Source organism: Peromyscus eremicus, chromosome 11 (genome assembly GCF_949786415.1).
Source record: "Peromyscus eremicus chromosome 11, PerEre_H2_v1, whole genome shotgun sequence".
Taxonomy (NCBI): Eukaryota; Metazoa; Chordata; class Mammalia; order Rodentia; family Cricetidae; genus Peromyscus; species Peromyscus eremicus.
In genome coordinates, this window is record NC_081427.1 from 73,646,504 (window position 1) to 73,663,482 (window position 16,979).

Sequence of the window (16,979 nt, forward strand, 5' to 3'; positions counted from 1 at the left end):
TTAGCTGAGTGGTAGAATACTTGCCTAGCAAGGGCAAGGGCTTGGATTCCGTCCTTAGCTCTAGGGGAAAAAACAAAAACAAAAAACAAAAAAACAAAACCCTGAAAACCAAGACATATGTCTTAAATTTAAAATGCACCTATACAAGAAAGTTAAATACTACTTGGCATTATCTGTTTGGGCCTATAAGTATATTGATTTCTGAAAGCATTGAGGACTAGCTTGAAGATGACTTTATGACTCCAGCTGGTTTTCTCTGCTTCATTGGATGCTTACCATGCCAAAGGTACTGACTTTATACCATAGTCATGGTTTTAAGAATAGCCCTGCTCAAATCAAATATGTTTCCCCAAGTGAAATATTAATGAGCGTACATGCACCCAGTAACCCACCATGCATCTCTTAACTCAGAAAAAAATAGTAATTTTACATAGAAAAGATTATTTTCTTTTGTATTTAATGCAGTGAATATGTAGTCAACATGTGAAATCTTACACAATGAAACAAACAAAACTTAGTCATCTCTTAATGGTTACATCCACTAGGTACATCTGAGGTTATAGAATGTCAAGCTTATAGACATTTGAGTAGACACTGTCAGCACAGAACATAAATCTCACAGGTATAATCAGAACTTATACCAAACAAATGATCTCATCAATAAACTTTGTAATAGGTCAGCTTCATAAAGTAGTATGTTTTTGCAACAAACAGTGATGGAATGCAGATGTAAGCATGTCATTTTAAACATAATACACTAAATGGAGCATATTGAGGTGAGGTCAAAGCCTTTCTGTAGAAAGGTAATTTAGTCAGCATTCTTGCAAGCATAGTGTATAAACATCAAAATAGTTCTATTGTAAGAAATAGTATTTAACAACTTATTTCTAAAATAAAAATACTTTAAAAATCAGCTTTGATGAGATTTAAAGAATTTCTTTAGAGTGAAATATATATTTCTGCTTTTCTACATTCTTCATCCCACCCCAGTTATTTATGAATAGCAATTAATAAAGTAGTGCAAAACATTGTCTGCAGCAATTTCCATTGAGTTTAATTCCTTTAACAAGTCAGTGAAGACATTCTCACTGACCAGGTTGTCTCTGCAGAGGTATGTTCCCTTGATAGACCCTGGAGTTAGCTTTAGGAATGCACTGTTTAAGTATAGAGTGTGGTTAGTGAAGCATTTTTAATGATAACCACTCTAACAGCAGTGTATTTTACAAAACAGGTTTTCATGCACTATCAGTGACCTCTCTTCATAAATGATATAATGAAACACTGGCTTTCACTTTGTCCACTGCATTCTCTACATTAAAACTCAATAATAACAAAATTCATAGTGCGCATTAAAGCATGTGGGCAGTTAGTGAGAATGCAGATACTGGGTTTTGTTTTTCCCCATGAGGACACTTCAGTTTTGTTTTGTTTTGTTTTAAGATGTGCAATGGTGTAATTTGACACCAAATGCAGTATGGATTTAGTTTGCTAGTATTTTTGACAACTGAATTGGCTTGCTAATTTGCTAACTCAGTATAAATTAAATAGTGGTATATATAAAAATCCTGGTACTCAATCATTTATAAACCTGGCAGTATTTATTTAGTATAGTTCTGGAGAGATTTTAAGGTTTTAGATGGAATGATAGAAGGCTTAAAAGTTTTATTCACAAAATCTCAGATTCTCCTAAGGGATTGTGTGTGTAAGGAGACAGCAAAATATATGAATGTGCCTGTACTCATGAACTTAAAATCAGCCTTATCCATACATAAGTAACTTATTTACACAGGAGTGAAAATCAGGATGTATGTTAAGTTGAAATGCAACATTTCCATTATTCAGACTTTGGGGTTCCCCCCTTTTGAACTGCATAACCATAAAAAAAACTAATGAATTACTTTTCAGATAAGAAATAGTCATGTAACAAGAAACCTAAAGATCAAATCAGTATTTATATTTTATATAGAGTTAATCAGAGTACAATTGAGCATTTAATCTGATATTCTGGTTCTTTCACTTGTAATTCAAGAAATATGTTTCTTCCAGTTTTAGAATCATTATTTTTATTCTTTCAGTTGGTTATATTATCTATAGCTAACAAGGCTTCCACACTCCACTAGCTAAAATCTTTTATCAAGTTCAGACTATACAATGGAAGTATATTTTCAAAGACATATTCCTTTTGTACACTATTTACAATTTTCTCGATCATGATAAAAAGGGAAAATAAATAAAAAGCAGAAAGAAAGGAAATGCTGCGAGGCTGAAGGGCTTTTCTTTTATCTTCCCAAGCATGCTTGTCTCCTCAGTGCTGGAGCTGGCTAGCCAAGGTTGTTTTTCTTCCTTTTATATGGGCTATGAGAATGGTCTGCTTTCAGTTCTTGGTATTGCACCTGTTTAAACAGTTCAGAAAAAAATTGGTCAGGTGGCCCTTCCTGGCAAAAGAAGGAAAAGCTTAGGAATGAGAGACTGCTTTGGGTGGGTGGGGGTGGGCTGTGCTGCTCTAGAAACCAAGTGGGAGCTCTGGCTGGTGCAGCAAACAGCAGGGGCTAGAGCCAGAGTCAGGGGGGATCCTGCCAGAAACTGCCTGAAGCCAGCCCCATGTGAACTTTGCTAATGGACTGTGACTGTTACTGACCGGAACACAATGCAAAGAAAGAAAATCTATCTCTATTTTTGAAGAGCTGGATAATAGTTCTTTGCAGTTTATTGTTCATTAAATACAGTCTTAATCTTTCCCCAACCCATTGTTGTCTATACGAAATGAAAAACTCAACTGACTCTAATGTAAATTGCGATCACTAAAACCTACCCTCAATATTGTGATTGAAAACCTTTCTTATAACACTTTGAAATCTGTCTACTAATATGTGTTTAGCCAAAAGGATTTGTGAGGTATGCTACAGGATTTCAAATGTAAACTTTTTCTCCCTAATCTAAAATATACATCAACGTGCATCTTTAAAATTTATTAAATTTATGCAATATGCACAAATAGTTTGTAACCACCGATTTTGCTTTCATCATCTACATTTAAACGAATGTTTTCTCTGCTCACAGCTTGACGATGTCTCTTGGCAAACTCAGCTGTGCTTGGGGTACATTCTCCCCAAAAGCCACATGATGACTGACTTTCTATCTCTTTTTCTCCATTCTTCATAGGTTTTTCTAGATTAATGTCTAGTTGACTAAAGTCTTGCCAAAATCTGCAATGGGCTTTATTAACTTTACCAGACTCTTCTATGACCTTTGACATTAAAGAGTTTAAAAATTAAAACCCAGTGTCAAACTACACCAAAGTAAGCCCAATCATAATGAAATGTACATACCACTTGTACATCTGAAGGGACTCTGGAAAGGAAGTCAAGTAGTTCATTGTTATCAATTGCATATGGACTCCGAAGCTTTTTTGTAAATTTATTAATTCCTAAAAAAGTGACATTTCAAACATTATTGAGTTCATTATTGAGTGTGGAGTTAGGCAAAGCACATTTCTGGAGAAAGTATTATGGCGATTTGAACATCAACTGTGTGCTAACCCCTAACCTTGACCAGATGGCCTAGTACACCACCTCCTTTCAACTTTCCCAGCTAAATTGCTGCTTGCTTTTTCTCTTTACGATTTACTAGCTTCTTTCCAGTAGGTGAGGGTTTGGGGAAAACAAAAGGGAACACCTAAAAGAGATGAAGAGTGTCTTGCCTTACCAAATTTTCAGTGTTGCGGTCCGAGATGATTTGTTTTCGTGTTTTAGTCATGATGAGTCTTGTCTGCCTACATTTCTAGGTTGAGAATGTTAGGTAATCTATTATTTTCCTCTTTTCCAAAGATATGTTTTAGGGGGCGGAAGTGCTTCTGTTACAAAGCGAGCTAAATGTTTAGAAGTCACATGACTTTGATGGTTGGTTGGTTGTTTAAGTTGAAATGAAAAATATTGCCATAAATTTTTGGGGAAAAGTATTCAGCTTTGCCTTAAATCAACACACTGGTACAAACTGAGGGACAGCCTGGGGATCTTCGCTCGCAGAGGCGCTCCTGCAGAGTGAACTTCTGTCCCCTGGGTTCGGTCTCTTTCCAGTCGGGGGAAACCTACAGTTTGGGTTTCTTAACATTTCAGCAATCACCTACCACTAAAGTAATAGTTTTTGAACTTTTTTCATTTGATGAAGCGAGGCTCAAACACATCCTGTAAAATTATTTTTAAGACAGCTAGCCACTGAGGCCATACAGGTGACCCTAAAACCTCCATAACCAGATGTCTGCCTTAGGCTCCAGTTTCAGAAAAGCTGAGTGAGGAAGGTCAGTTGGGGGGGGAGGGGTTCTTCACCACATGGCAATAGTGGATCTGCAAGTCTGACTCTGCCCTAAACTCTCCAATGAAATAGTGTCTGTATTGAATGTCAGAGAAATAAATAAAACATTAGGGCTTAATAGACTAGAATATGGTTAAAAAAAAAAAAGAAAGAAAATTAGAAAGTCCTATCCTTTGAATAGGAAAAGTGGTGAGTTAATCGAATCTCTATAAATGGCAGAAATTGGGAAAGGAAAATATAATCACTACTTCCTCTGCCCTCCATCTGGGTGCACACTCCTCAGGCCTCTCGAGGACAGACTAGAGCAGTGAGTGCCCTGGGACTGGAGTCATAGGTGGTTGTGAGCCATTGTGTGGGTGCTGGGAACCAAAACTGGGTCTTCTGCAAGACTGGTAAGTACTCTTAACTGCCAAGCTCTCTCCAGCCCCCAAAATATGAATCTTAAAACTAATTTGGATGGAGACTGTTGTTCTTAATTCACTTTCTTCTAGTATATTTCTTTAAACAATTAGGGAGGCAAAAAAAAAAAAAAAACAACTGTAATTCTGTTATTTACAATGTAGGCATGTTTTCTTAAGTCAAGGCCCATTTTTCATCCTTGCATTTTTTTTTTTTTTAGTTTAGCAATCTTTGATGTATGTGTACATTGGTGAGAGGCAAGTAGAAAATATTTCTATATGGTGGTACATTATAAGGACTGAAGATTGGGTTTTCTAAACCAAAAATTTCACCAAGAAAGAAGAAACAGAAGGAAAATTCAGTTTTAGTTCTTCATATTGCTGAAACCTCCTCAATGGGTTCTAGGGTCAGAGGGACTGTTGGACGCATGTGGTAAAATGCATAAATATTAGGGGGAAATTGCCTTTAAAGTAAACTTTTCTGAAAGTGTTCTTACTCAGTGGGCTTTTTGGTTTTTCCTAAGGTGCCTGTAAATGCTAAAAAGACTTTTCCTGAGTCCTAAAAGTGACCTTTTCAACGGGCAGTAGTACCATGTTTACAGACACATCCACAAGATAAAATACCACAGCAAAAGGTATATTGTCCTAAACGTACCGCATGGCTTAAAATGCCTCCGTTGGCATTTAAGTGGTGAAAATAAATCAGTGATATCTAGACCAAGTTACACTTTGATACATGAAGAATCTGTACCAGTACATGTTTATGGTGTGATGGAGGAAGTGGTGCCAGCTGAGAAAAATGCATTTTACAGTTAGACCTAAATCTTTATGCCGTGTGATTGTTTAACTGACCTGTCTCTTTTCATCAAGGAGTACCTACATGACCATAAATATTGAGAACTACCGATGATATAACTCACCTCTTAAAACAGTTTGTTCTTAGCTGCTAAAATGGGTGGGGGGTTTGTTGTTCTTTAAAAAGCTTTACTTACCCCAGACAAGAACAATGTATCTCAGTGGGATGAAGTACAGAATAACTGTGAACACACAGAGGGCTACAATGGCCAGCCAGCTTAAGAATGGGACAGTCCAGTTGAAAGTACTGAATGGAAAAGTAACAATCAGTAAAGTGAGCACTTAACATTGCTCTAAACAATGGTTAACGTAAATGTGGTTTTGACTAATAGTTGATTGTCAGAGGACATAGGTTAGTCATAATCTGTTTCATTCATGAACACAGACCCAGCCCCACCAGGTTGTCCCAGGGATTTCGTGGTCTAAAGTCATTGCACAACTTGGGTACCTCCCTATATAGTAAAAATATTTTTTGTTATTTTTCTGATACTAAAACTAGTACCCATCCTTGTTTATTTTTAAATTTTATACAATAGGGTATCATCCTCCTAAAAACCTCCATATTCCCACACTGGGAATAGATGTGTACAGTAATTGTCTGTAAGTGCAAATCTTGGAGCACTGTGTGAGCCTTGAATTTTAGAATTCCTTTTAGGAAGACTCGCTCTCTGTTCAGCTTTGTTTTAAATGGAACTAGAAATCAGGGAAGGAGGACAGGACAGTTAGCTTTATGAAATGTCACTTGCTGTCATTGCCCTTCTTAGAAATGCCTAGGCAGTGAAGAAATAAAGTCTGTGCTGCCTGTGCTGCCCGTACTTTGAGCACAGAAGAGCACGCTCTGTCGTGCATCTGGGATAAGCTAGGAAAAGAGTCCAAATGGAGGAAGTAGACAGGAGCAGGAGAGCTGGTGGGTCTTCAGGTTACTGCGCAGCTACTGACTGGTAACAGGAAGGCCGGGTCCCAGAAGGTTGTAAGACAGCAGTGGACACTGACTGGTTGCCTACCAAGCTAGTGAAGAGAGCTCAAAGCTAGCAGGTTCTGGTGTAAATGAAGCATTCGCATGTGTCAGCATACAGTATAACAATGCTCAGTAAAGACAGGCCCCAAATTTAGGGTTTCATGCTGTGCTCTAGTGCTAGGCAAAGGGGCAAGGGAGGGTTATTACAAGAACAGAGGTGAAAGGAGAAAGAAGGATATGACTTAGTCTTTAGAATTGTGAGACAATTGCATAGAGATACATTTAGGGGTGAAAGGGGGTGGTTTTGTGTAGCACACAGAAAAGTTGAGACTCAGCACTGATGTATACATGGAAATGTATTAAATTAAAAATGTATACAAAATAAAATGCGCTATCCCTTGCAACATGAACAGTACCATATGATGACTCATACTTTCTGTTTAAATAATTTGTTCTTTTTAAATTCTGTGTGTGTCCAAGGATCTAGGTCTGCATAATAAAATATTGGTCATGAATAATAAAGAGTAGATATGCAACTCGGAAAGTCCAGGCTTGTCCATCTGGAGAGCAGCCTTTCTTAACTAGTTAGTGGTAATTGTTATAGGCCAGTCATCAAATAACTGGCTAGTGGGAGGCCTCAGGATATCTTGAACTAATCGTCAGTTACCATCAACACACTATTGCATTTTCTGAAGAAAGTACTCATTTCAAAAGTATATTAGTAACCAAGTACGGTAGCACATGACTGGTCCCAGCACTCCTTTGCTGTCTTTCTAGATCAGCTATGTCCTACAGTTATTTTATCTAATAGGAGACCCAAACTTGGATCAACCTGGTTGCTCTGTTTTTCAGTAACCCTTAGAGTCAGACTTTTCAAAAAATAGATTTTGTTGAGACAGGTTCTCAATATGTAGCCAGGACAATCTCAAGCTCACACTTTCTTGAGGTAGAGGCAGGAGGATCAGGATTCCAAACTCATCCTTGGCTACATAGTAAATTCAAGGCCAGCCTGGGATACATGAGACACTCACTGTCCCAAAAGAAAGCAATCAAACAAAATGTATGAGTAAATAAAATTATTTAAAAGAAAATCATGTGAGATTAAGAATATGAATTCCAGCTGGGCAAAGTGACCCCTGCCTTTAATCCCAGCACTGGGGAAACAGGCAAGTGGATATCTGTGAGTTCCAGGCCAGCCAGAGCTACACAGTGAGAACCTGTCTCAGCAACAAAAATAAACACAAAAGACACGTACACACACAAAACAAAACCAGCCAAAGAAACCAACACAAATGGGGCTGGACCGTTTACTCAGCGGTGAAGGACATTTGTTCTGTCAGGGGAGCCAGCTTCAATTCAGCACCCATGATGACTCACAACCACCTGCAACTCCATCCAAGGGATCCAATGCCTCCTGGGACATCCATGGGCACCAGGCACACATGTGGTATACATACATACATACATGAAGGCACAATACTTAAATAAATCTAAAGAATACTTTTAATTAAGGAGAATTCTTTTATAATTGAAAAAAATCTGATTTTTTTCTAAGTGATGAAATATGGCTTATTTCTTGATTAATATTAAACTTGGTGTATATATTTGATACATACACATACACTAACACACACACACACACACACACATATATATACATATATTTAAACCCATACAGTATAGGTGTCGTGATTACCTAAAATGTATTAGGTTAGATTATCTTTCTACCATGACTTCATATTCTTTTTAAGAACAAAGCATGGAAAAGTATGCTAAAACACAGGACAGTGTTATTTCTTCAAAGTGACAATTATGACTCCTTTCCAACCAATATGTTCTAAACTTAAGGCAGGAAATTGACAGAACCATCATAAAATCAAGGACTCACAAAAACAAAATAAATTATGAGGAAACTGAACAGTAGATCATCCAAGAGTGACTTGTGCCAGACAGAATGTGAGTTCTGTCAGCATCTCATTCTGAGTCAGAGTCAGTCTCATAAAAGGCCAGGGCTCACATGTCAGCACCACTCACTTCTTTATCCTTTCGCCAAAGGAAGCCACTTCATCTAGGATGTTCTGGACACTGACACAGACTTCTTGGATGGCATAGATTTTATTTATAAATCCTTTTTTCTCACCATCCTAAAATGCAATAAAAAAAGAAATTCTGAATGAGTAAAAGGTATATATTGGTTCTTGCTTGATTCTTTGGACTGTCCCTCTCTTGCATTTTTAACATTAAGTAAACTTCATCTCTATATTTATGCAAATGGATATTTGGAGCTCATGAAAATTTCAGGAAAAACGACAGGAGGAATATACCAGATGGCTGCAATTCAAGAAACATGAATTCTATTGCTCTTATGCTGATGAACAGGAACACGGAGGTAGAGCTATGGGTGGTGTGTAGAAATGAGAGGAAGAATTGCCAAACCTGATGCAAGACCCTCTTGGCAAGCCCAGGCTCGCTCCTCTTCACCAACCCCCTCTCTTTGAGACATGATCTTATATAGTTCAGGTTCCCGGGGAACTTATTGTGTAGCTGAGCATGACCTTGAACCCTTGATCCTCTTCTGCACTCCTAAGTGCTAGGACTACAGGCATGTTCTATCACATCACACTCAGTTTTATATGGTACTGGAGATCAAACCCAGGGCTTTGTGCATGCTAGGCAAGCACTCTAGTAACTGAGCTACAGCCCAGCCTCAAACTCAGTTTCTTGATCCCAGCACCTTATTTGGGTCTCTGCATAGTTTCTTGGATTTTTTTTTTGTTGTTGTTTTCTGTTTTCTATTGAACCAAGGGCTTTGTAAAGAACCCTACCACTGAACTATATCCCTAGACTTGACCAAACAAGTAGTTCAATGGCAGAAAATACTGGGCACAAACAAGACTATCTGGGAAGAGTCACAACTGATTATAAAAAATGACTCAGCCTGGCGGGACGAAAAAACTTCCGACTACAGTACTGAGATGCATTAATTGGACATTCCTAGATCAGACACAAACAATGCTCAGATAGTCTACAGTCACATATGCTGGTAGCCAGTTTTAACACTTCCTTTTTTTTGTACATACTTCAACTTGAATCTTAAGCGATTCTTGTATACCAGGGAATGGGTGGGAGGAGATTAAGTATAAAGCACCCTGTGCATGGTGTGAACCTAGGGAAATGTGTATATTTTGTAATTTTAGACCCAGAGGAAGAAATAGTGGTGGCCTTTCATGATGGAATTCAGCTTAGTAGCCTGGCATCACAGACACTTGCCTAGGTTGTTTGGTGGAGACCATCCAACCCTGATTCCATGACTCCATTTCTCCATGCCAGCTTGAATGTCTATGGAAATATAGATCCAATTTTATTACTTTAACTTCTTTTGAACACTTGCATACTATGCCAGAACACTTGAGACCTCATGTGGCAGTTAGTAGCTTGCTGAAAGCAGCCAGGAAACTAGGATAATAATGTCATGTTGCACATTTACATACTGACTTTCATTTCAGAAGAGTCCAAACACTGCACTGTGAATACTTGGCCAGGGCTGGCGTCCTGCCATTCTGCCACCTAGAAACCAAGGACAAGTGAATCACAGGTGCAAGCCTTCTTCCAAGGACCGCACAGTACTCTGGGATCAACGCCATACAGGCAATTTTATAACTAGATCACAACTGTGGATATCAATCAGTTTTTATTTTAAATTTAATTTCAATAAGAGAAATCTTTTACAATAGTCATCTAATGTCAAAAAATATTGTCAAGAGAGGTAAATGAGGGATACTCTAAACCCCAAAATATGGGAAATAATTAATGCCCATCATTCTCCATTGTATTCAAAAGTCATCCTCCACTTCCATGGCAGATCGAGATGCATCATTTCTTATGATTTCTCCCTCTTCATTTTACCTAACAAAGTATTAATTTCACCCATGTAATCTTATGTAATTGTACATTTTAGATAAAGCAAATATCCAGTGGCTCTTTCCAATTGTTTTCAAAACTGTAAAGAGCTGACCCTTAGTGTTCTCTTCTAAGTACCAGCTAAATTCTTTTATGTCTGTGAAGCAAAGTATCCTTATAAATTATTTATTCTGTGTGTAGTAAAAGGAAAAACAAAACAAAAACAAAGCCCTGCAGGACTGGGGTATGTGTCGGTGGTAGATTGCATGCTTAAGATACACACATCCCTATGTTCTATCTCCAGCACCAAAGAAAGAAAAAGAAGGAAGTTCAAGTGTGCTGTTTGTACAGTAAAAAGTCGACTGAGAACAAGGTTCCTGCTCAGGGGTGTGTTCGTTCACAACAACAGTAAAATGCTTTGGTATAACCTCAAAAATTATGAAAACATAAAAACATGTCTATATTATTATGTAGAATATTAAGGGGGTTGAATGTACAGATTTATTGCCATTTCAACCAAATACTTATGTTTGGAGTAGACAGAAATGGAGAGAATTTGATAAAGTGTTTCTAAATTTGCTTGGAAGATAAATATGTAATTGATATCAAGACATTTCTATAAAAGGGAAAATGACAGAGCATTTTGTAGACCAGCTACTTAATTAAAATGAGACACAGATATTGATAGAATGATGTATAATAAGGCATCATGCTGGGTGTGTGCCTGCAATCCCTGAACTCCAGAAGCGGAGGCAGATTACCAGGAGTTCAAGGCCAGCCCTGGCTGCTTGAGATCTTGTCTCAAAAAAGTAGGGTAGGGTTTCTTCATATAGAAGGGATTTGTAAATGAGCCTATAATACTTAGGGGAAATTACGCTAAACCCTACCTTAAATGAATCCTGAACTCTATTAAATAGTACAAGACATCAATATGTACGTCAAATAGCTCTAAATACATTCCAAACTAATCTTTAAAAGCTGAAAGCTATGAATGAGTTATTAAAGGACATTATAGATATTTACTTACATTGATAGGAAATAACTTTCTAAAAACAAGCACTAAAAAAGTAACCCACAGAGAAAAAACTTGATAGCAGTGATTTCATAAAATTAAAAACTGTATCAAAAGTCACCATAAACTTAAAACTTTTAGGCTGGGCTACAGCCAGTGCTATAGTGTGTGCTAAGCATGTGTGAATCCCTGGCCTTGAGCTACAACACTACCAAAAAGAATTTTTAAAGGCTGAGAAAAAATAGCAACAAATATTGCAAGTGATGGGATGATCTTCCCAATATGCTCACCCAATAAGCACCTGCAAATATTTCTGTTGTAGCTTTCTTTATAAATTTAAAAAAAAATCATTAACGCATTGGCTACAACTAGTCTGGAAATCAGAAAACATTCAGTTTTTAATGATGAAATGCTTATGATCATAATCTATTTCAAATAAGTGAAAAATGAATATGATACATAAATTCTATGTTTTTCAATAAAATTAACATTTTATATTTAGAAGCCCTCCCCCCAACATTGAAGAAAGTTAAATGAATTACAGAACATGGTTTTACTTTGGCTTTTCTATATTTTGTACTTTAATAATCTTTAAGTAATTTTGAAAAAAAAAGATGCAAATACATGTTCACTGAGTACTTTAAAATGCTTCTCATATCCCTAACTCAGTCCTCATAGCCATCCTACAGTAGTTTTTCTCCATTGCCATGAGAAACTAAGGCTCCCAGAGAGCAGATGGGGCCTGAACTGGGGCTATAACTGGTGAACTTCAGTCTCTTCTCTCCAAAGCTTCTGTAGCAAGAGGGGGAAAAGGAAATATTTATTTGTATAACCCATAGCCTAGCCCTGAGTCTCACCATGCAGCTAAATTCTTCAGCAAGAAGATAAAGTCCAGAAATGTCATTCAAGGGTAGGAAGTGAAGATGTGTTAGGAATCACCAGGATTAATGTAAACAACATGCCCGCAGTATAGGATCTTCAGCAACAGGATGTGACACTGAAGCCATTGAAAAGGGCAGCTTTGAATACTTTAAAAATTCAAATGCTGATGTATAATTTTGTGTATTGATTCCTAAAATGTGGCTCAGCTGACACAGTTGTTTTTGTTTTGCTAGTACTTTAAGCCCACTTCCACCCCTACACCCCGGCCTTCAGAGAGAAAGTAAGGTGGACTTGCCGTAGGTTGGTAAAGTTTGGGGAAGCAAATGCATCGGGGTAAAATCTTTACTGCCAAATCTCTTCCATCAGATTCTATATTCCTCTGCTGTGGTCTCCAGCCAACGAAGTAATTACTCTTTATATACAGTATATGACCCAAAACTGCAATGGGTAATGGAATTGCTCTATGTTGCATTCCAATATTTCACACTTTTCCCCTAATGTTCAATACTTTATTAGTAGGGAATAAATTGGAACATTTCTTTTATTGTCATTTTTTCTTTCTTTTATAAGCCAGTTTGGATGAAAGAAATACACAGAGTAGTTAATCATCCAAAGGCTCACTAGTGACATTGATTTTAAAAAAAAGATTAGTATTCCTTTCAACATGTAAAAAATGTTACCCATGGAAAACAGTTATAACTCTAAATCTGAGAACATGTGAGTTTTAAATTACATAACTTCTTCAGATTCTATGTAATTTTTAATGTTTGTTTATCAGGTTCAAATTGTATACAAAACATCAATTATTGTAAAACTTGAATCTTGATTCTCTAATATTTGCCTAGTTTACTATCACATGGTATAACAAAAAATTCACAAGATTCTTCCCAAAAGAGTAGCTACTTCTTAGCTTCGAGAATTTAAGAAAAACTGAAAGACCAGGTAAAGACTGACTGGTCGCACTTACATATGGAGTGAATCCTGCTCATTAACTTTGCAAGCACAATGACAGATTGCCCTTCTTCCCATTCCACTAGTCTTGTTCCGGATGAGAACGAGACACCAATATGATAGGCATCAGGGATGTGAACTCCTCATGTTGAACTACATTTTTCTCCAGTCATTAATGCATTTAGGGTCCTGCTACAGCGGTCATTGTCAACCTCACTGACATCATAGAACGTAAATCTGTTGAACACCTGTGCTGCACTGATCAGCAGATGTAGACTGTTTGTTCCAAATATTACTATTACAAACCTGATTGTATTTCACTTTCTAGACTTGAGAAAGTGTCTATCTTGAGTTGAAAAAGAGGCTGGGGTAAAGAAAAGAAAAAAAAAAAAGAAACGAAAGAGACAGGAGAGAGGAGGAATCTTATGACAAGATAGCAAATGTAAAACATAAACTCTGCCCGCAAACCAGGGCACAGGTTACACTGTTCCCTGAGGAAAGTACACAGATTTGAGAAACCATCACAAAAATCAGGTTTTAGTCAACTTTTGCTTCTCTTTTAAATTTTGCTGTACTGCCATGGCAAAGGCCCATTGAAAAGGTTGACAGTTGACAAGATATAACTAGTTTACTATAGAGCTCTTCTGTGGACAAGCATGGAATCCATGCATTTAGAATGTGTTTATGCTTTCTATGATCCATGTTCTATGCTAAGGACAATTTGGTCCCCCACTTTCCACAGATAATTCAATAAGATGGCATTCAGTTCTATGCCTCTAACCTATGGAAACTATGTTGGATAGGACATAAAGATTGGTTAGGGACACACTGAGAAGGGATCAGATGTTTTCCCTTTGCCAACATTTCCTTCTTTTTCAGATATAGAAAACTGTATTTAAGCCCAAAATCCAGAATACTGAAATTTTCACAGAGAGCAGCTTGGCAACTCAAAGTCCCTTGGCGACTGAATCTTAGCTAGTGTCTTCCACAATCTCTATGACATCAGATCTTACCCAGGTTACTTGGCCTGAATCTTTCCCTGGTACTAGTCTTGAAGCACAGGCACTGTCCATTGAGACACTGAGGCGATCTCAGGCATAGTTAAGGTTAGGCGGGTGGCTGGAGATAGTACACAGAAAACTCCTAGCACAATCCTGGCAGAAATAAGCCATCTATAAATAACTAGTGTTAGTAGTACTATAAATTTAAAAATTAATTAAAATTATTTTTATTCTTTTTGGCTTTTGTTAAAAAAAAATTGAATTACTAAAGTGAATTCCTGACTTCAGGAGAGCTTTTTGTATATTTTTTTTTCTGCTCCAGGTAACTTATTGCCTGCCTGTCAGATGCCATGTGAGAAAGTGATTCTTTGCAATGTTACATGGAGATCTTTTCCTCCCGTTCTAACTTGGAGAGCCTTTGTCTTCTCTTTGGCTTTGGCTTATTTTTTTACCCTTCCAGAATAAATTTCTGTTCTTTGCTGCCATTGTTGCCTCTGATGCAGAGTAGCCTTAGACTTTCCAGTACAATTTGTAATAACGCTGTTGTGAGTTTGCACGTGTTGTTAAAGATGGTTGTAAAGCAATAATCCAGACAAGAATATCACTTGGGCTGGAAAATACGAAATAGATTTTTAGATCTCAGGCAGTACTCTAAGCTTTATGATGGACGCAAGGAGGGAGAGAAAGAAAAAGAAAGAGGATGGCAATAGAACAAAAAAGTAAGGGAAAGGGAGGAAGGGAGAGAGGAAGAGGGAGGGAAGAGGAGAGAGAGCGAGGACCTCAGAAGGCTAGGGTGTGGTGTGAGACTGGGAGAAAGATGCCTTAGATCAGAAAGAAAATGACATCAAAGCAGAACATTTTCTAATCATGAAACTTCCAATTAAAATATTTGTAAAAGTCTGCACATAAAATATTTATCTAATAAATGAGGAAAAACCTTAGAGAAAGTACACAACGGTGTAATACTCCTGTTGTCAGGGAGCTTCCTGAAGCCAAACTTCTCCTGAGGAAGATGTAAACATCCCTAACCCTAATGATGGAAGAAAACACTTGAAAGTTCTTTAAGGACTGCATATCAACAGATATTCTTCTTGTTAGCAGGCAGGATGCATACCTTCCTATAGAGACCTTCCATCTCAACTGGAATGGGCCTTTGTCCCCAAAGTCCTGCCTTCAAGACTTAGAATGAAAACAAAGGCCAAGGGTCTGTCTCCAGGCCAGCCTTGACAGGCACCAAATAACCAAGTGGGAAATAAGTTTACAAAGGCTGCTTTTACACCTAAGTGCTGAGATAAGAATCTTTGTGCCCCATGGGGCTTTCTATAAAGTCCAAATGAACAGATTGAGGGAAGGTTTTGATAATGTGAAAACCCAGGTACTACCTGTCTTCAAACCTCTTTGAAAGAGAAAGGGGGTGGGGTGGGGAGAGAGAGAGAGAGAGAGAGAGAGAGAGAGAGAGAGAGAGAGAGAGAGAGAAATCGGCAGACAGACAGAGACAGGGAGACAGAGGAATAGGTGCATCTCAAAGCACTTTTGCTTGCACATTGCCATTTCAAAGACAAGGCAGAGGGGGCTGGGAAATACAGTACATTGGTAGAGCACTTGCCTACAATGCCTGGACCCTAAGTTCAATCCCCAGTACCTGCCTCCCCAAAAGTTAGGGAACGATGAATTCTCCTTAAACAGCAAGGTTCTACAGGTATGGACAGCCTTTGCCATTTACAGTAATTCGAAACTCTAAGAACTTTGCTGTGAGGTAGAAACTGTCCTGTTCTTTTTAATAGTCCAGTGATGAAGACAGTTTGTGCCTGAACCTAAATAGCAAATGCTGGCTAGATAATTTTTTCTTTAGCTTTTTTTTAATTGCTTGAGCATTTCATAAATGCAAGTACTCTATTTCAATCAACTACACCTCAGTTCCCTCCCCGTGCAATCCTCTTCTATCTCCCCATCACTTTTCCCACCCAACTTCATGTGTTGTGTCTCTTTCCTTTAAAACGCACTGGATCTACTTACTGCTGCCAGTATGACATGGACAGTGTCTCAGGGGCCACATTCTTGGAGAAAACTGACATGCCATCTACCAGAAGCCACCAATGGCCAAAAGTTCCTCAACTAGGGGTGGTGCTTCATGAGTCTTTTCCGAATTCATGCTGAGATTTTGGGGTTGGGTTGACCATGGGCAGGTCTTGTGCATGCAATCACAACCATTGTGAGTCCATGTGAGGGCGTTCAGAAAATACTTTCACTATAGTCATCCACTGTCTGTCAAGGTCCCTCTACCCCTTATCTGCAGTGATCCCTGAGGAGCTTTGGGAGTAGGGAGTGTGGTATAGTCCTCCCATTTAAGGATAAACACTCCACAGCCTCTTATTATCTATACATTGACCAGTTGTGGGTCTCTGTGTTAATCACCATCTACTGCAAAAGAAGCTTCCCTGAGGATGGTGAAGGGATGCCCCAATTAGGTGTATAAAGATAAACACTTCAGCAGCAGTTAAGTACTACATCTATTTAGCAGAATACTAGCAGTGGATTCTTCCCTAGGGCCTATTACCTGCCCCATGAACAGTGCTAGGCATGTGCCTCATCTTTTGGAGCAGGTCTTAAACACAACCAGACGGTGGTTAGTTGCTCCCATAACAGTCATGTGACTACTGCACCAATGGGCATATCTTGCTGGGCCACTTACTGCTGTTAACTTCCAGGGT

At 38.2% G+C, this 16,979-nt stretch overlaps 1 protein-coding gene across 1 annotated transcript in view; it reads right to left on the reverse strand.

Annotated features, from left to right (window-relative positions):
* Positions 1 to 467: 467 nt before the first annotated feature.
* The window catches only part of Mctp1 (multiple C2 and transmembrane domain containing 1), a 375,829-nt gene continuing 359,317 nt past the window's right edge, over positions 468 to 16,979 (reverse strand). Inside the window, exons 21-24 of the mRNA XM_059276583.1 lie at positions 8,557 to 8,666; positions 5,702 to 5,811; positions 3,330 to 3,427; positions 468 to 2,393 (exon numbers count right to left, since the gene is read on the reverse strand). Coding sequence (XP_059132566.1) covers positions 2,322 to 2,393; positions 3,330 to 3,427; positions 5,702 to 5,811; positions 8,557 to 8,666 — 390 coding nt within the window. The 3' untranslated portion in view covers positions 468 to 2,321. The remainder of the gene's footprint in view (positions 2,394 to 3,329; positions 3,428 to 5,701; positions 5,812 to 8,556; positions 8,667 to 16,979) is intronic.